General features: G+C 46.9%; 1 protein-coding gene and 1 pseudogene across 2 annotated transcripts in view; one reads left to right on the top strand and one right to left on the bottom strand.

Annotated features, from left to right (window-relative positions):
- The window catches only part of CLCN4 (chloride voltage-gated channel 4), an 86,831-nt gene that overhangs the window by 35,630 nt on the left and 34,481 nt on the right, over positions 1–16,720 (bottom strand). For both annotated transcript variants that reach the window (XM_036840468.1, XM_036840467.1), the window contains exons 2-4: positions 9,774–9,928; positions 5,104–5,203; positions 721–908 (exon numbers count right to left, since the gene is read on the bottom strand). In XM_036840468.1, coding sequence (XP_036696363.1) covers positions 721–908; positions 5,104–5,203; positions 9,774–9,917 — 432 coding nt within the window. In that variant the 5' untranslated portion in view covers positions 9,918–9,928. The remainder of the gene's footprint in view (positions 1–720; positions 909–5,103; positions 5,204–9,773; positions 9,929–16,720) is intronic.
- LOC118889317 lies at positions 6,635–6,757 on the top strand (annotated as a pseudogene).

The raw sequence follows: 16,720 nt of genomic DNA, 5'->3' as shown, positions 1-16,720 counted from the left end.
CTGACGCTTTTGCAAAAATGTTCCTATAAAAGGGTTTCATCTTCAAGGAATTCATGGAAAAGACTCTGACAAGTACAGGTTTCTGGTAACTGTACTGCTGAACTGAATGAATAAGCATTTTCAGAACTCTAATGGAAAACTGATGAACTCATAAAAGTGCTAACAAAAGATCAAGATAAAAAAAAAATTAATTACATGGGACTGAGTGAACTGATGAGGTTGATTATAATTTTTGTGACTTTCTGTTTGAATAAAAAAAAAATGTTAAAAAAAAAAGTTCTAAAATTAGATCGGGGCGATGGTGGCACAACTCTGTGAATATCCTAAAACCCATCACATTGTACCCGTTAATGGGTACACCCCATGGAATATGGATTATGTCTCACTAAAGCTATTATTAAAAAATAGTAACATCTTTTCTTCTCAATCAGAAGGGATAAAAATCAACCCTATTTCTTCAGCATGATCAAGAGATCACTCTCAGTAAGAAAAATAAAGCCAAGCAAAAGGCTTTAAAGAAAATACATACATCATGCACACGAAATAGTGGGAAAGGATTTTCCAAGTGAAGTTTGAACCCTAGAGCTAGAAAAAGCCAAGCGGCAAGTGGCACTCGTAGTAGCCACGACGACGGTCAGGACAGACGCTGCAAGGTGAGAGCTTGGACGTCCCCCCGCACCAGCCACGGGGCTCCCAGCCAGGACCTGCCCCTGCACCCACCTCCGACTGTTTCACCAGCAGCTCCGACCACTTCTGCCACAGGGGACACTTGTCCCTGTCCTCAAACGTGGTCTCATTGGAAGTCCAGCAGCACTGCTCGTGGCTGTACCAGAAGGCCGACAGGCAGATGCCCTCCTTCAGGTCTGTCATCCAGTCGACGGCAAGATCGATGACCCCGGCCAGGGTGCCTGGAAGAAGCAGCGAGAGCCACTCAGAGGGACGGCCGGCATGGGCCAGGGCAGCACGTGCGCCCAGAGGGCCAGGCGGAGATGCCAGTGCCCTGGGCTGCCACGCACCCAGGAAGCCTCTTTCTTCAGTCTTGAGGACACCTGAGCGAGTGGCAGGGCACCAGGTGTGGCAAAGGTGGTGCCCAGCCCAGTGAGACACAAAGGCCAACGATACGCTGTCCTCGGGGGGCTTTGATCGGGAGGGAGGGAGAGACCCGCAGCGCTGAGCCCACCGCAAGCCCCTGGGGCCGAGCGGCTTTCAGAACCCAGCCCTTCTGAATCTTAGAAACAGGGTACCTACACCCTATACATCATGTAACCCCCTCAGCGGCTTCTGGGGCAGGATGCTGGGATCACACACATGAATATCCTCCAGGAAACCTGACAGTTCAGACAAAACGGAGACAAAACAATTTATAATAGCCTCATCATTGAAATAAAGTTTTGCCACCAAATGGAATCCAGCTTGAAAAATCTCACTTGTTAGAACGTTCTGGATTTTTAAAAAATTATGGATAAAGGACTGAGGAGCTACATAAGTAAATAACTACTTTAAAGGCCGATAGAAGTGGGATAAAATCGAGTATGCAGTGGGTCAGAGAAGGCCATTTTAGGTCTCCTTCTAGAATAACCCATTCCAGTCTTTTACAAAGGCAGGGAATACTTTTGGGCTACCAAACTTTTCACACTTTTACTGGATCCTCATTACAACGTCAATTCCCCACCGGCATCAACACCAAAGGCAGCCATACGCCAGCCTCAGGCGACCTGGCCTTGCCACTCTCCTGGTTCCATCAGCAGTCGCCCACTGTTCTAGCCAGAACACCCGAATCCTCAGCAGCGCACAGGCTCTGACCGCCATTCCCACGTTTCTCTCCAGGCTCCTCTCTCTCCATCACGAATCCCACACCCTGCCCATACAGTGTTCCTTGGCACACCAGGCCCTCCTCTCTGCACCGCCTCAGATAGCACTGTCCTCTCCCAACCCGGCAAGCTCCTATTTATCTTCCAGATGCTGGCATTTATATCACCTCCTTCAGGAAGGCTTCCCTGATTTCCTAAGTCTGGGCTAAGTATACTTCCCAGGCATTCCCCCATCACCATACCTATCACATCCTGATATGATCAATATTTATATATATGTGTATACACACACACACACCCCCACACACGCACACACACACACACTCCAACTAGTCTATAAGGGTGGGGGGAGTCTCTTGTCTGGTTTGTGTGCCACGGTGGGGATCAAGCCAGGTGTCTAGACCCTGTTTCCCCTTTAAGTGGGCAAGGGCCATTGTTGTATTCACATCAGGTACATAGCTGGAACTATATATCCATGTTGAATGAATGAGAGCAACAAACGAATGAAAATCAGAAAACTCAGGTCCATCCATTCACTCAAGGGCTATTTATTGAGCACCTACTTACTACGTGCCACGTACTGTTCCACACCCTGGGGTACAGCAGTGAAAAAAGCAAACTCAGGTCCCTGCTTCATGGAATCTCACCTTGTGCGAGAAGACACTAGACTGAATAAGTAAGTAAATGAGGGGCTCCAACAGAAGGTGGTAGGTGCTAGAGAGGAGAATACAGCACGTTCCAATGGCAGCCATTTCCTACAATGGTGCAGGAGAACGGTCGGACAGGTCCTCAAAAAGTTAAACAAGGAGTCACCACCTGACCAAACACTTCCATTCCTAGGCATCTGCCCACGAGAAATGAAAACATATACCCAACACAAGACATGTACGCAAATGTTCACAACAGCATATTCACAAAAGCCAAACAGTTGCTGAACGGAGAAACAAAGTGTGGTCCACCTACAATGGCAACAAAAAGGAATGAAGTACTGACACACGCGACAGCATGGATGAACCTTGGAAACGTTATGCTGTAAAAGAAGCCAGTCACAAAAGACCATATATTGTATGATTCCATTTTATGAAATGTCCAGAATAGGCAAATCTACAGAGACAGAAAGTAGATTAGCGGTTGCCCAGGACTGAGAGGAGGCTAGGGGCACTGGGGCTGATAGCTAAAGGGTAGGGAGGTTCTTTGGGAGCTGATGAAAATGTTCTAAAATTGGCCTTGGTGATGGTTGCAAAACTCTGTGGATACACTAAAAACCACCAAGTTGTATGCTTTAACTAGGTGAACTGTTTGGTATGTGAGTTATATCTCAATAAAGCTGTTACATACATACACACATACATACATATAGTGGGCGCGGGCGACGAGGCTCAGAGAGGGAGAGACGTACTTCTAGAAAAGGTGGTCAGAGAACACCTCAAGCAGATGACATTTGAACAAAAACTGCCTTGTGTGGAGCAACAGCGACACCCAGTGGTGGCTCCTGGTTAATGCCCTGCAGAGGAGCCGCAGCTTTTGGGCCTCTCCGTCTTGGGTATGGGAATATAATGTCTGGGCTGCCACTAAGGAGGTGACAGGCCAGACAGTGGGACCCCTGGGGCTCGCCACTGGGGAACGGGAAGGTGAATGGGGCAGTTTTCTGGCTTTTCCTTCATCCAGATCAAAAGAACACTTTAGCCACCTTCACTGCCAAGATCACCCCTTTCTTGCCTCCCTCCTATATTCATCTGCTGATGTGACCATGGTATCGCCCTTCTCCAGCAGTCCTCACCCCTGGCTGCACATTAGAATCACAGGGGAAAGGGGGCTTTACTCAGTGCTAGGGTGTCATCTCCAGGGGTACTATTTAATTGAAGCCTGGGCAGCAGCATTTTTGTTTTAATTCCCCAGGTGATTCTTCCTGAAAGAACTGATGGAAATCGGATTAACAGTGAAGCCCGATGGTCGGTATCTGACTTGTTAAAGACAGCCCGACAGGGATCTGAGATCAGTTGATAAATCTATGCTGTGTGACTCCAGCAGGACGCCAAGACATCTACTCTGATTCCTTCATTTTCCGTATTCATCCCTCCTTCCCAGGAGCCAAGAATAACACAGGGTACAGTTTTATAAATCTTTTCTAAAGAAACACATAAAAATTCGCAGCAAACTACCCTCCCCGCCCCCCGCCACCTACCTTTAAAGGTCTTCATAGAGCCAAACGAATGGGTGGCAAAATGCCGTATGTCCATGAACTCGAATTCCCTCCCAGCATTGCTGCCATTATACACCGGGCGCGCCGCTGGGAGGGGAAGGACAGGGCGGGGGGGATGGGCGGGCAGCTGCTGTGACCAGAAGGACTGCCCCTTCAGCTCTCTCCTGGGCCCTTCAGGACATGCCAGGCAGGGAGTCCCTCCCTGGCAACCAAGCCCCTCCTACCATTGTAGATGTAACGAGTGACAGGGCGGCCAGAAATCCAAGTCCTCTAATTACAAAATCTTACTCTATGCCCCGCAGGTGCTCTGCAAGTATGTACTATATTCATGTGTGTATCGCACAGCCATTCTCTAATCAGTCCTATCACCACAACTAGCATGTTACTACTACAGGCAGGGGGGTTTTCTTAAGGGAATCTCTTTAGCATGATCAAATTTTTTTTCTTCTTAGACATTAACCTTCACAGCCTCCTAAAAGGAAGTAAGTTTCAGGAAACAATTTCCACGGAGGGCTGGTGCATTTGCTATTAAAAGGGGAGGTGTCCCCTCCAGATACTCATTCGTTCACTCTGGAAACAGCTACTGCTCACAAACACGGTGTTGGGATTATACGAATGAAGGACACGGAGTCCCTGAGGGCCAGAACAACCCGTGGGCTGGAGGTACCTCCCCGGGGCCTACCTCAGACCCTGTGGTGTCTCGCGTTACTGTGAGCGTCTCTCGATGTTTACAATTCATCTCAGGGCCTGCCGGTGTTAGTAAAGGCCAGTCTCATAGGAAGTTTTATTTTTAGAGATCAACATGTTCCCGTCCTTTCTCGCCTTCTACGTGGTCAAGTACTATAGAATGTGAAATGTGTGCTTTCAGTAAAATCCAGCATGGCAGTAAACCTCTGTACAGTGTGGAAAGGGCCAACCCGCTCTCTCGGTACCGCTCTCCAATGACCGCACCTGGGCCCGTCCGTGCCTTGGGGCCTTCTTGCTTTACTGATGATAGATTTATGTTAAGTGCATCGTCGTGTATTGTGCTCTTAGGTATTTGAAGGAACAACCCCCTCGCATGAAGGACAAGAGAAACGCCCCACGTACCCGCCAGCAGGCCGATGAGCAGCATTACCGCCCATCCCGACCAGGCGTCCAGCAAGCTCTTGATGAACTCCCATATGGACTCCTTGCTCTTGCTCGTTATCTAGAAACAGAAAGACATCGGAGTTGGCGTGGATACACCTTCCAATTCATGCTTCCTTCTCTGAAACTGTTTCCTCAGGCCACACGGTGATTGAGAAAACGAATATAATGAAGCAACTAGACTGCCACTTACGTGATTCTTTCAGTTACCTAGCACAATGGTTAAATGGGCTTTCTAGTTCACAGAGCTATAAAGATGCCATAACAGTCTCCAAAGAATCCCAAAAAATTCACTTAATTAAAAAAACCTCACTAAGTGTGATTTGATCTTTGACTATTTCAAAGCCATTCTGAAGGAAGACATCACTTCGGTGTCACCGTTTTGAATACAAATCACTATTTTAGCTTAAATCGTAAATTCTGCTCACAAAAGACCCTCTTCGACAAAGACTTCAATTCCTTCTTTCATTTTCCAGGCTACATGTTAACAACAAGAACGAACTTACTTTCTTTCTTTCTTTCTTTCTTCCTTCCTTCCTTCCTTCCTTCCTTCCTTCCCTCCTTCCTCCCTCCCTCCCTCCCTCCCTCCTTTCCTTCCTTCCTTCCTTCCTTTATGGCTGCGTTGGGTCTTCGTTGCTGTGCACGGGCTTTCTCTAGTTGTGGCAAGCAGGGGCTACTCTTCGTTGTGGTGCACGGGCTTCTCATTGCAGTGGCTTCTCTTGTTGCGGAGCACAGGCTCTAGGCACGCGGGCTTCAGTAGTTGACGCACGTGGGCTCAGTAGTTGTGGCTTGCGGGCTCTAGAGCGCAGGCTCAGTAGCTGTGGCACACGGGTTTAGTTGCTCCGCGGCATGTGGGATCTTCCCAGGCCAGGGCTCAAACCCGTGTCCCCTGCATTGGCAGGTGGATTCTTAACCACTGTGCCACCAGGGAAGTCCCAAGAACTTTCTTTTTTAATGGAAGTATAATTGATTTACAATGTTAATTTCAGGTGTACAGCAAAGTGATTCAGTTATACTTATATATATATTCTTTTTCAGATTCTTTTCCATTACAGGTTATTACAAAATATTAAATATAGTTCCCTATGCTATACAGTAGGACCTTTTTGTTTATCTATTTTATATATAGTAGTATCTGTTAATCCCGAACTCCTAATTTATCCCTCCCCCACCCCCTTTCCCCTTTGGTAACCATAAGTTGGTTTTCTATGTCTGTGAGTCTATTTCTGTTTTGTAAATAAGCTCACTTGTACCATTTTTTTAGATTCCACGTATAAGCAATATTATATGATATTTGTCTTTCTCTGACTTAACTTCACTCAGTATGATAATCTCTAGGTCCATCCATGTTGCTGCAAATGGCATTATTTCATTCTTTTTTATGGCTGAGTAATATTCCGTTGTATATATGTACCACACCCTCTTTATCCATTCCTCTGTCAGTGGACATTTAGGTTGCTTCCATGTCTTGGCTATTGTGAATAGTGCCGTTAGCTTTGTGCAGTGGCAGTATCACAGCCAATGAGGTTTATCCAAGGAGTGATTACTGCTAATTGTAAATAGCGCTGCAATGAACATTGGGGTGCATGTATCTTTTTGAGTTAGAGTTTTCTCTGAATACATGCCCAGGAGTGGGATTGCTGGATCACATGATAACTCTACTTTCCATTTTTTAAGGAACCTCCACACTGTTCTCCATAGTGGCTGTATCAATTTACATTCCCACCAACAGTGTAGGAGGGTTCCCTTTTCTCCACACCCTCTCCAGCACTGTTGTTTGTAGATTTTCTGATGATTGCCATTCTGACCGGTGTGCGGTGATACCTCCTTGTAGTTTTGATTAACAGCAAGAAGGCTGAATGAGCCAGCCTGGATCACGCTTTCCAGGCAGATGGTTACATCTAAACACGTTGTAAGAGGACCCCTTTGCCTCCCTGTGTTAACAGAATCCTACATTCCTGAGATCATCATTCCCCTCATGACCCTTTAGAGCAAGGGCTGGCAAACATTTCCTGTAAAGAGACGGAAAGTAACTATTTTCGGTTGGGCAGGTCAGATGGTCTCCGTGGCAACTACCGGACTCTGCTGCTGTAGCACAAGAGGAGCCATATGGAGCATGCGCATGCGCGGGCGGGGCTGCGAGCCAAGGAACCGGCGCAGAGCCGGACACGCGCTGCGCTGGATTTGCCCGAGGGCCACAGTCCACGACCCCTGCTCCGGACGGAAGGGTGCCCCAGCTCCCCCGTTCCTCCAGGTCGGAGCCAAGCGGCTGCGTCAGCTTCTCGACGCTACCTCGCTCCCTACACATCTCTCTGCCTCCTTCCCTGTCAACCTGCGTGAAATGATGCGACACAGTCACACTCTGGACGGCACTGCCCCCTCAGCGCACCCTCGGAAGCTGCTCTCCCTCGGTCGCCGGCAGCCCCCTCGCGGCTGCTTCGTCTCCGACTTGACCCCTCCGCGGAGGGCCCGTCCTCGCCACTCTCTCCCCCTTTCACTTGTGGCCACTCGGCTGGCTGCCCTCCTTCACCTCCACCTGCTTCTTCTAAGCATCGGTCACTGACCCCCAGCCCGCCCCCCGGAGCCCGCTAAATCTTGGCACTGCTCCGGGGCCCAACTGCTCCTGACCCCTCTCTCTCCAGACCCAGGCCACCTGGGCCGCTTCTAAAGCTTCAGCGCCCACTCGCACGCCAAGGACCCCCCGTGCTCCACCAACAGCCCTGACCCTGCCCTTGAACTGCACAGGGTTCTCTCGCCTGCCGACCACCTCCAGCCACAGGCTGGACACACGGCTCAGACTTACAGCGCCTGAAACCGAACTCAGTGGCCTCCCCCTGAAATCTGCCGCGTCCCTTTTCTCCCCTCTCGTCATCCAAGGCATCACCCTCTTCTGACCACAGCCAGGGCGTCATCCTGGCCCCACTACCCGCCTCCATCCTGGCAACGGCTCCTGTGAAGGATCTGGACCCCAAGCCTCTCTCCGTCGGCACTTCACTGCCCTCTGTCAGATCTTCTTCCTCTTTCTCCTGAGCTCATTTCCAAGCTTCCTGTTTCTCCCCTGGCAGTGCATCTCTCTTGTATCCCGTGGCCATGAAAAAGAAATCCAGGGCTTTCCCGGTGGCGCAGTGGTTGAGAATCCGCATGCCACTGCAGGGGACACGGGTTCGCGCCTCGGTCCAGGAAGATCCCACATGCTGCAGAGCAGCTAAGCCCGTGCACCACAACTACTGAGCCTGCGCGCCACAATTACTGAAGCCCATGTGCCTAGAGCCCATGCTCTGTAACAAGAGAAGCCACCGCAATGAGAAGCCAGTGCACCACAACAAAGAGTAGCCCCCGCTCGCCGCAACTAGAGAAAGCCCACGCGCAGCAATGAAGACCCAACACAGCCAAAAACAAACAAACAAACAAGTAAATAAGTAAATAGGAAATCCAGGGACTTCCCTGGTGGTCCAGTGGTGGAGAGTCCACCTTACAATGCAGGGGAAGCGGGTTCGATCCCTGGTCAGGAAACTAAGATCCCACATGCCGTGGGGCAACTAAGCCCACGCACCACAACTACTGAGCTCGCGCACCTCAACTAGAGAGCCCACGTGCCATAAACTACAGAGCCCACGTGCTCTGGAGCCTGTGTGTCACAACTACAGACCACAACTACAGAGCCCACACGCCCTGGAGCCTGTGCGCCACAACTAAAGAGAGAAAACCCGCCAACCACAACTAGAGAGAAGCCCACGCGCCACAACGAAAAGATCCCGCATGCCTCAACGAAGATCCCGTGTACTGCAGCTAAGACCCGCCGCAGCCAAAAATAAATAAATAAATAAATAAATAAATAATAAAATAAATTTTAAAAAAAAAGGGAAATCTAAACTCCTCTTCATGGTCTACTCAGTCGTTCCCAATGCAGCCCCATCGTCCACGTGGCCGGACTCATCTCTAGTCCTCCCCTTCCATGAATCTGCCACCAAACCTTAGAGCTCCTTGAACTGCCTAAATGTGCCACGGTCTTTCACGCCTCTGTGACCTAAAAAAGAGCCACTCCTGATGAGAATCCTTTCCCCTTCCTCTGCCTGGCAAATTCTTAGTCATCCTTCAAGACCCCACTGAAATCCCACCCTCTCTAAAAACTCCCTCCCTAACCATCCCTCCTAAATGATCCCACAGCATTTGATACATAACTTTACTGCAGCCCATAAAAATATATATTGATTGCCTACTAGAGGCCAGGCACTGTAATATGTGCTTTCATACACACACAGCCCCATTTAATCTTCTGGTATAATTAACTCCATCCTTACAGATGAGAAGATGGGGTCCAGAAATGGCACCCCAAAAGTCAGCCAGCCTAAAGGTGTCAAAGTCAGGATGTACCCGATCTGTCTGGTTCCAGAGCCCCCTCCTTGCCCTCCACACCACACCTCTGTAGGACACAACCTTCCACCCAAAGCACCTGGTATTATAATTACCTGTCCACATCTCTGCCTCTCCCACCAGCCCTTCTCTTCTCTAGAACCTAGCTCAGCACATGACACATGAACCCAAGCTCTAGCTCAGTGACTGTCCGATGAAATCATGGCCCAGCCCTCCAAAGGGATTCCCCTCAAAGTGTCCTTATGAACAGCATGTACCTTTCTGTGTCTGTCGGTGTCCCGTGACTTCTCCCTCAGCCAGTCGATGGTGTGGAAGTCCTCATACGTCCCCACATCAGGGAATGGCTCGTCAAGGAAATCCATCAGGTTTCCAGAGCCACTCATCGCTCCTGCATTGACCATGCTACTTACACCTGGGAGAGAAAACCTGCCGTTAAAAACGTAAGCAGAACATCTGCACAGACCTGGCAGAACAATCCACGTGCGCTCTTTTCTTGTACAGGAAAGACATTTCAGCATAGGCACCTCTGCCGTGATGAAAGATACATATAGTCTGTCTTAGTGAGCACAGGCTGCTAAAACAAAAATACCATAGATTGGGTGGCTTATCCACAACACATATTTATTTCTCACAGTTCCGGAGGCTGCGAAGTCCAAGATCAAGGCACTCAGAGATTCAGTGTGTGGTGAGAGCCCACTTCCTGGTCCACAGATGGCCATCTACTCACTGTGTCCTCGTCTGGTGGAGCTCTCTGGGGTCTCTTTCACAAGGGCACTAATCCCATCCATGGGGGCTCAGCTTTCATGACCTCATCACCTCCCAAAGGCCCCTCCTCCCAATACCATCACATTGGGGATCCTCGTACCATCACATTGGGGATTAGGTGTCGACATATGAATTTTGGGGAGACACAAACGTTAATTTCTCTTTTTTAACTTTTTATTTTATATTGGAGTATAGTTGATTAACAATGTTATGACAGTTTCAGGTGTACAGTAAAATGATTCAGTTATACATATACATGTATCTTTTTCCAATTCTTTTCCCATTTAGGTTGTTACAGGATATTGAGCAGAGTTCCCTGTGCTATACAGTAGGTCCTTGTTGGTTACCGATTTTAAATATAGCAGGGTGTACATGTCAATCCCCAACTCCCTAACTATCCCTTTCCTCCACCCTTCCCCTCAGTAACCATAAGTTCATTCTCTAAGTCTGTGAGTCTGTTTCTGACAAATGTTACTTTCTTATTATTCATGGTAGTTATGTGCTATAAAGTCACCATGGCCACCGAATTAGTGAGTACTAAATCACCGTCCCCAAGAGGAATACAGGGTTAGGTTCCTTCGAGCCTCTGGTCACAACATTTTCATCAACCAATCGGTATACAACCTTGTTTTGTGTGTTTCTGTTTAAAGACACCTTATCAAATATATGTCGTTGGTTCATCCACACTGAACTCACAGCCAACAGCACCATCGCTCACGCTGCAGGAAGCTTGTCTAACACACGTATTTTCTCCATAAGGCCCAGCACAGCCTTCCCGTGCTTAGAAACACTACAGGCACGCCTGCCCTGCATTTCAAGGCCACTGGAAACAGCAAAATTACCAATAAAAAAAGCACAAAAATGCGAAAAATATGGCACTAAAGAGACTGTGAAAAGAACACTTGTTTCTGGTCTGGGAACTGAAACAAGACAGCAGAGCACCAATTTCTCCAACCTCAGCTAGGATCGTGCATTTCTGGCAACTCAAGACTTTTTGAGTCTCTGCAGTGCACTGTGCGAATGACCGGGCAAGCGCCCCACGTATTGCTCTGGATGTTACAAATACATTTTAGTGAGCAGGCAAATTCACAAACACGGAACCGCTCATAATGAGGGTCAACTATATCCATTTCTGGAAAACCTCACGTTCTGCAAAAGCAGGGCATCAACATGAGAGGCCTGGGGGAAACAGGGTTGAGGCATACCACTCAAAACCAAATCACTGTAGTCACACCAGTAACCGGTTCTCCTGGGAGATAAAGCGGACCACTGAGACAGACAACCTCTGCGGTTGTCACTGCGGATATTCAAGATGTACAGCAACAGCAGAGTGAAAATGCTAAGACTTAACTCACTGGTGGGAGGCAAGGTGACCCACAGAGGGAGTGGTCCTCTGCACCGGGGGCGGGGGGGATGCCATGGGGATAACAAGGAGGCAGGACAACCTGCCACGTGAGCCATGCTATGGTCTGAACGTGTGTGTCCCCCCACCCAAATTCATACATTGAAATCCTAACCCCCAAAGGATGGTATTAGAAGGTGGGGTCTTTGGGAGGTGATTGGGTCATAAGGGCAGTACCTTCAAGAATGGGACTAGTGCCCTTATAAAAGAGGCCCCAGGGAGCTCCCTTGCCCCTTCCACCATGTAAGGACACAACAGGAAATCTGTGACTGGAAAAAGAACCATCACCTGACCACGCTGGCACCCTGATCTCAGACTGCCAGCCTCCAGAGCTGTGAGGAATAAATGTCTGTTGTTTATAAGCCAACCAGTCTGTGGTATTTTGTTATAGCAGCCCGAACAGACTAAGACAAACCAAGAGCCATGCCAGGCTGGCAGCACACTGCCCCGGGCAAGCAGCCCTGAGTGCAGGCCCTCACTTCTAATTTTCCTTAAAATACAGTCAAAAGGGTGCCTGCTGCCAGGGCAGTAGCAAAGTGGAGGATTTCTTCCTTTACTGCCTAAGATAACAATTCCACTCACATTATTCTGCCTCCCCTTGTCTGGAAAACAATCTCAAATAAACCAAGACATCTTCCATGTTGCACCACCATCAGAACCTGATTTACAGATCACACAGGAAATAATTTGACACGGAGAAAACGCTTTGCAGCAGGATCAATGCTCACCACCAGTTAGCAAGAAAAATAATACACTCTTACAAAGACAAGAGGTTGGAGTAAGCACTAAATCAAAATTTCTTTGGCAAAGAGCATGGAAATTTGAATTATAGTACGGGAACCACAAAAGTGCCGGAATAAGATGGTTAAAGAAGTGAAGGGTAGTTATTAAAATATTTGAGCATAGGCTTCTCTCAATGGCTTTATGTATTTTTATATCTGGAGGACTCAACCACGACCTGACAAAACTGCATTTTGATCAAATTGAAAAGTCGCTACAGGCAAAGGGGAGTAATCACCTTACAAGCAATAAAATGGCGATAGTTATTGACTTATTGACCGTCTGTGCAACTTTGCTACTTTAAAACTTTAAAAGTTTGAAGTCTGAGCCATGCCAAGCTGAAAACTATACCCACTGATGAATGCCCAGGGAAGAATCATATTGCAGAAGTCAGTAGCAACCAATAATAAAAGGGAAGGAATAAAATTAGAAAGCAAAGATTTCATTTTCATTTCTAGAAAAACAAGATGGTAACAGCCTTGTATTATATGCGGTAAAGAAAATCTCCGATGGGAAAAAGACGATGGCAGGCTACTGACCCACAGTGGGTAGCCCGCGTAAGAAAATCCAAGCCAGCAGATCGAAGAATTGCAGAGACTTGGACATTCTATTAAAAAGAAGTTCATGTTACCTGAAATTTAACCAAATCTCTAGTCAAGCAACAACTCCAGGCAATAATGATTGAAACAAAAAGTCACTCTGGAGAACAAATGTATCTTTAAACTTTGATGGAGCATGTCATGGTCCTGACAATCAGACAGCATAATTGGTAAAGGAAAACAAACATGATCTACTCCGTAGATCTAATTGGAGGCTTTCCTTGGGGGCCCAGAAGGAGGTGGTGACTTCGCTTCTGAAGCTCGGATTAAGACAGACAGAAAGAGGGCATCCAGGTCAGAAATAATGGAAAGAGGGAATTCCCTGGTGGTCCAGTGGTTAGGACTCTGCACTTTCACTGCTGAGGGCAGGGGTTCGAACCCTGGTCAAGGAGGTAGGATCCCGCAAGCTGTGTGGCGTGGCCAAAAAATTTAAGAAAAGAAAAGAAAAATGGAAAGAATTATATCTGGGATCCATTGGGAGATATAGATGGATAAGAAATGAGAATCCAGCCAAACACAGGAACAAAAAGGAATGAACTCCAAGGACTTGATGAGAAACAAACTTAACCTGTGTTAAGTTCAATATGGCACCCAAAGGGATGCAAATACTGCTGACCCTTGAACAACACAGGTTTGAACTGGGTGGGTCCACTTATACGTGGATTTTTTTCAATAAATATCATACCTGTATTTTTGTTTTACAGATCTTTACCTACAGGAGGGGAAAAGTTTGTGTTCGATTAGAGAGCCCAATATGTGGAATCACAAGAACTAGGGTTTGAGTCCTGATTCTATCCGGACTGTTTCAGCTTCCTGCCCTTGGGTGAGTCATTTATCAATTCCTTTGTTTTTGAGGCAGTGAGAGCAGGATGTGGATTTTTGACTGCGCTGGGGGTCAGTGTCGCTAACTCCCACGTTGTTCAAGGGTCAACTGTAGTCATCTGCACCTTAGAGGGGAGCCCCTGCTCCTCTCAGCTGGTTTTATTTCTTCCCTCCAATAAGAGCACTTCTGCTGGCAGATGACACCTCTGCTTATGACTTCAGGAAGGACAGCATCCTAGATCATGCATCTGAGATTCCTACTTGGTCTGGATCGTCGAGGTCAGAGCACAGCAAACTGCAGCTTGTGGGCCAAATCCAGCCTGCTGCCTGGCTTTGTAAACAAGTTCTAGTGGAACACAGGCATGCCCGCTCATCTACGTATTGTCTACGGCTGCTTTCACATCACAACGGCACAGGTAAGTAGTTATGACAAAGGCCAAATGGCCCCAAAAGCCTCAAATGTTTACTATTTGGCCATTTACAGAAAACGTTTGCTGACTCCCGATCTACACAGGGGACTGAACACAGAAACAGCTCAGATTCTCTACCTGTCCCTGCATCTACAGCATTTTCAGTGGGACCTGGCGGCTCCTCTTCATTAAGAGGTAGAGTCTATTTCTCCAGCTCTTGAATCAGGGCTGGCCTTGGGACATGCAGTGGAAGTGACAGCATGCATGTACTGAGTCTAGACCCCAAAGGCGACGCGGCCTCTGCTTTCTTCCTTGGCCTTCTGCCATGAGCAGAAGCCTAGGCTAGATGCTGGAAGATGAGCGACCACATGGAGTCAGGGTGGGTCACCTCAACTGAGGCCACCCTAGATCATCCAGGCTCGCCAAGCACAGATTCATGAGTGAGCCCAGCCAAGAGCAGCTGGGTCTGACCCAATCAAACAGCCCGGCTGACCTGCAGACCGTGAGAAAAATGAATGGTTATTGTTTTAAGCCACCGGGTTTTTTGGAAAGGGTTGTCATGTAGATGTAGCAGCATCATAACAATGTCTAACAGGTATGATTTACGAGGGCTCCGAGGGAGAGGAGAAATGAAGATGGCTAAGTTAGCTGCAAGGGAGGAGGACTGGGGCAGCAACAGACGACACAACTGGCAACAGAGACAGGATGGAATCGAACTTCACGCTGGAGGTGTCCATCCTGAAAAAAGAGCATCTCTCTTACACAACCATATTTACCTACAAAGGGACTTTGGAAGACACAGGGACACCTAGGTCTTTTACCCAATCCTTAAAGGCAAGAAAGGATCTATAGAGTATGAGGGTAGCTGTGGGCTTTTCATATTCAACAAGCTATCCTAGCTTGTTGAATGTTTTTAATCACAAAAGGGTGTTCAATTTTGTCAAATGTTTTTTCTGCATCTATTGAGATGATTATGTGATTTTTATTCTTCATTCTGTTAATGTAGTGTATCACATGGGTTGATTTTCAGATGTTGAACCATCATGGCACCTAGTGATAAATCCCATTTGGTCATGGTGTATGATCCTTTTAGTATGCTGCTGAATTCAGTTTGTAGTATTTTGTTGCGGATTTTTGCATCTATACTCATCAGGGATACCGGTCTCCAATTTTCTTTTCTTGTAGTGTCTTTTTCTGGCTTTGGTATCAAGGTAATGCTGGCCTCATAAAAGAGTTTGGAAGTGTTCCCTCTTCTTCAATTTCTTTTGGAAGAGTTTGAAAAGAAACTGAATTAATTCTTCTTTAAAAATTTGGTAGAATTCACCAATGAAACCATCTGGTCCTGGGCTTTTCTATGTTGGGAGGTTTTTTGTTTTTTTTTTTAAATTTTATTTATTTATTTATTTATGGCTGTGTTGGGTCTTAGTTCCTGTGCAAGGGCTTTCTCCAGTTGCAGCAAGCAGGGGCCACTCTTCACCGCGGTGCGTGGGCCTCTCACTATCGCGGCCTCTCTTGTTGCGGAGCACAGGCTCCAGACGCGCAGGCTCAATAATTGTGGCTCACGGGCCTAGCTGCTCCGCGGCATGTGGGATCTTCCCAGACCAGGGCTCGAACCCATGTCCCCTGCATTGGCAGGAAGACTCTCAACCACTGCGCCACCAGGGAAGCCCTGTTGGGAGGTTTTTGATCACAAAGTCCACCTCTTCACTAGTTAAAGGTCTGTTCACATTTTCTATTTTTCATTATTCAGTCTTGGCAGTTTGTATATTTCTAGCCATTTATCATTTTTTTCTAGATTATCCAGTTTCCTGGTGTATAATTGCTTATAGTAGTCTCTTATAATCCTTTTTATTTTTGTGGCATCAGTTGCAATGTCTCCTCCTTCATTGCTGATTTTATTTATCTTAGTCTTCTCCCTTTTTTTCTTAGTCTAGCTAAAGCTTTGTCAATTTTGTTGACCTTTAACAAAAAGATGGTGCTATTTAACAAAAAATTGATGTTAACACCAACTCTTAGTCTCGTTGATTTTTCAACTGCTTTTCTATTATGTATTTCATTTATTTCCCCTAATCACTATTATGTCCTTCCTTCTGCTAACTATGGGCTTAGTTTGTTCTTTTTTTGGTCATTGAGGTGTAAAGTCAGGTTGTTTATTTAGAATCTTCTTTTTAAATGTAGGTGTTTATCACTATAAACTTCCCTCTTAATACTGCTTTTGCTGCATCTCATAAGTTTTGGTATGTTGTGTTTTTGTTTTCATTCGTCTCAAGATATTTTCTAATTTTCCTTTTGATTTCTTCTATGACCCACTGGTTGTTTAAGAGTTCATTGTTTCATTTCCATATGTTTGTGAACTTTCCTATTTTCCTTCTGCTGATTTATAGTTTCATTCCATTGTGATCAGAGAGCATACCTGGTATAATTTC

The sequence above is a fragment of the Balaenoptera musculus genome, chromosome X, assembly GCF_009873245.2.
Source record: "Balaenoptera musculus isolate JJ_BM4_2016_0621 chromosome X, mBalMus1.pri.v3, whole genome shotgun sequence".
Taxonomy (NCBI): domain Eukaryota; kingdom Metazoa; phylum Chordata; class Mammalia; order Artiodactyla; family Balaenopteridae; genus Balaenoptera; species Balaenoptera musculus.
Note: the sequence above shows the minus strand (reverse complement) of the source record. Positions and strands in the feature narration are given on the sequence as shown.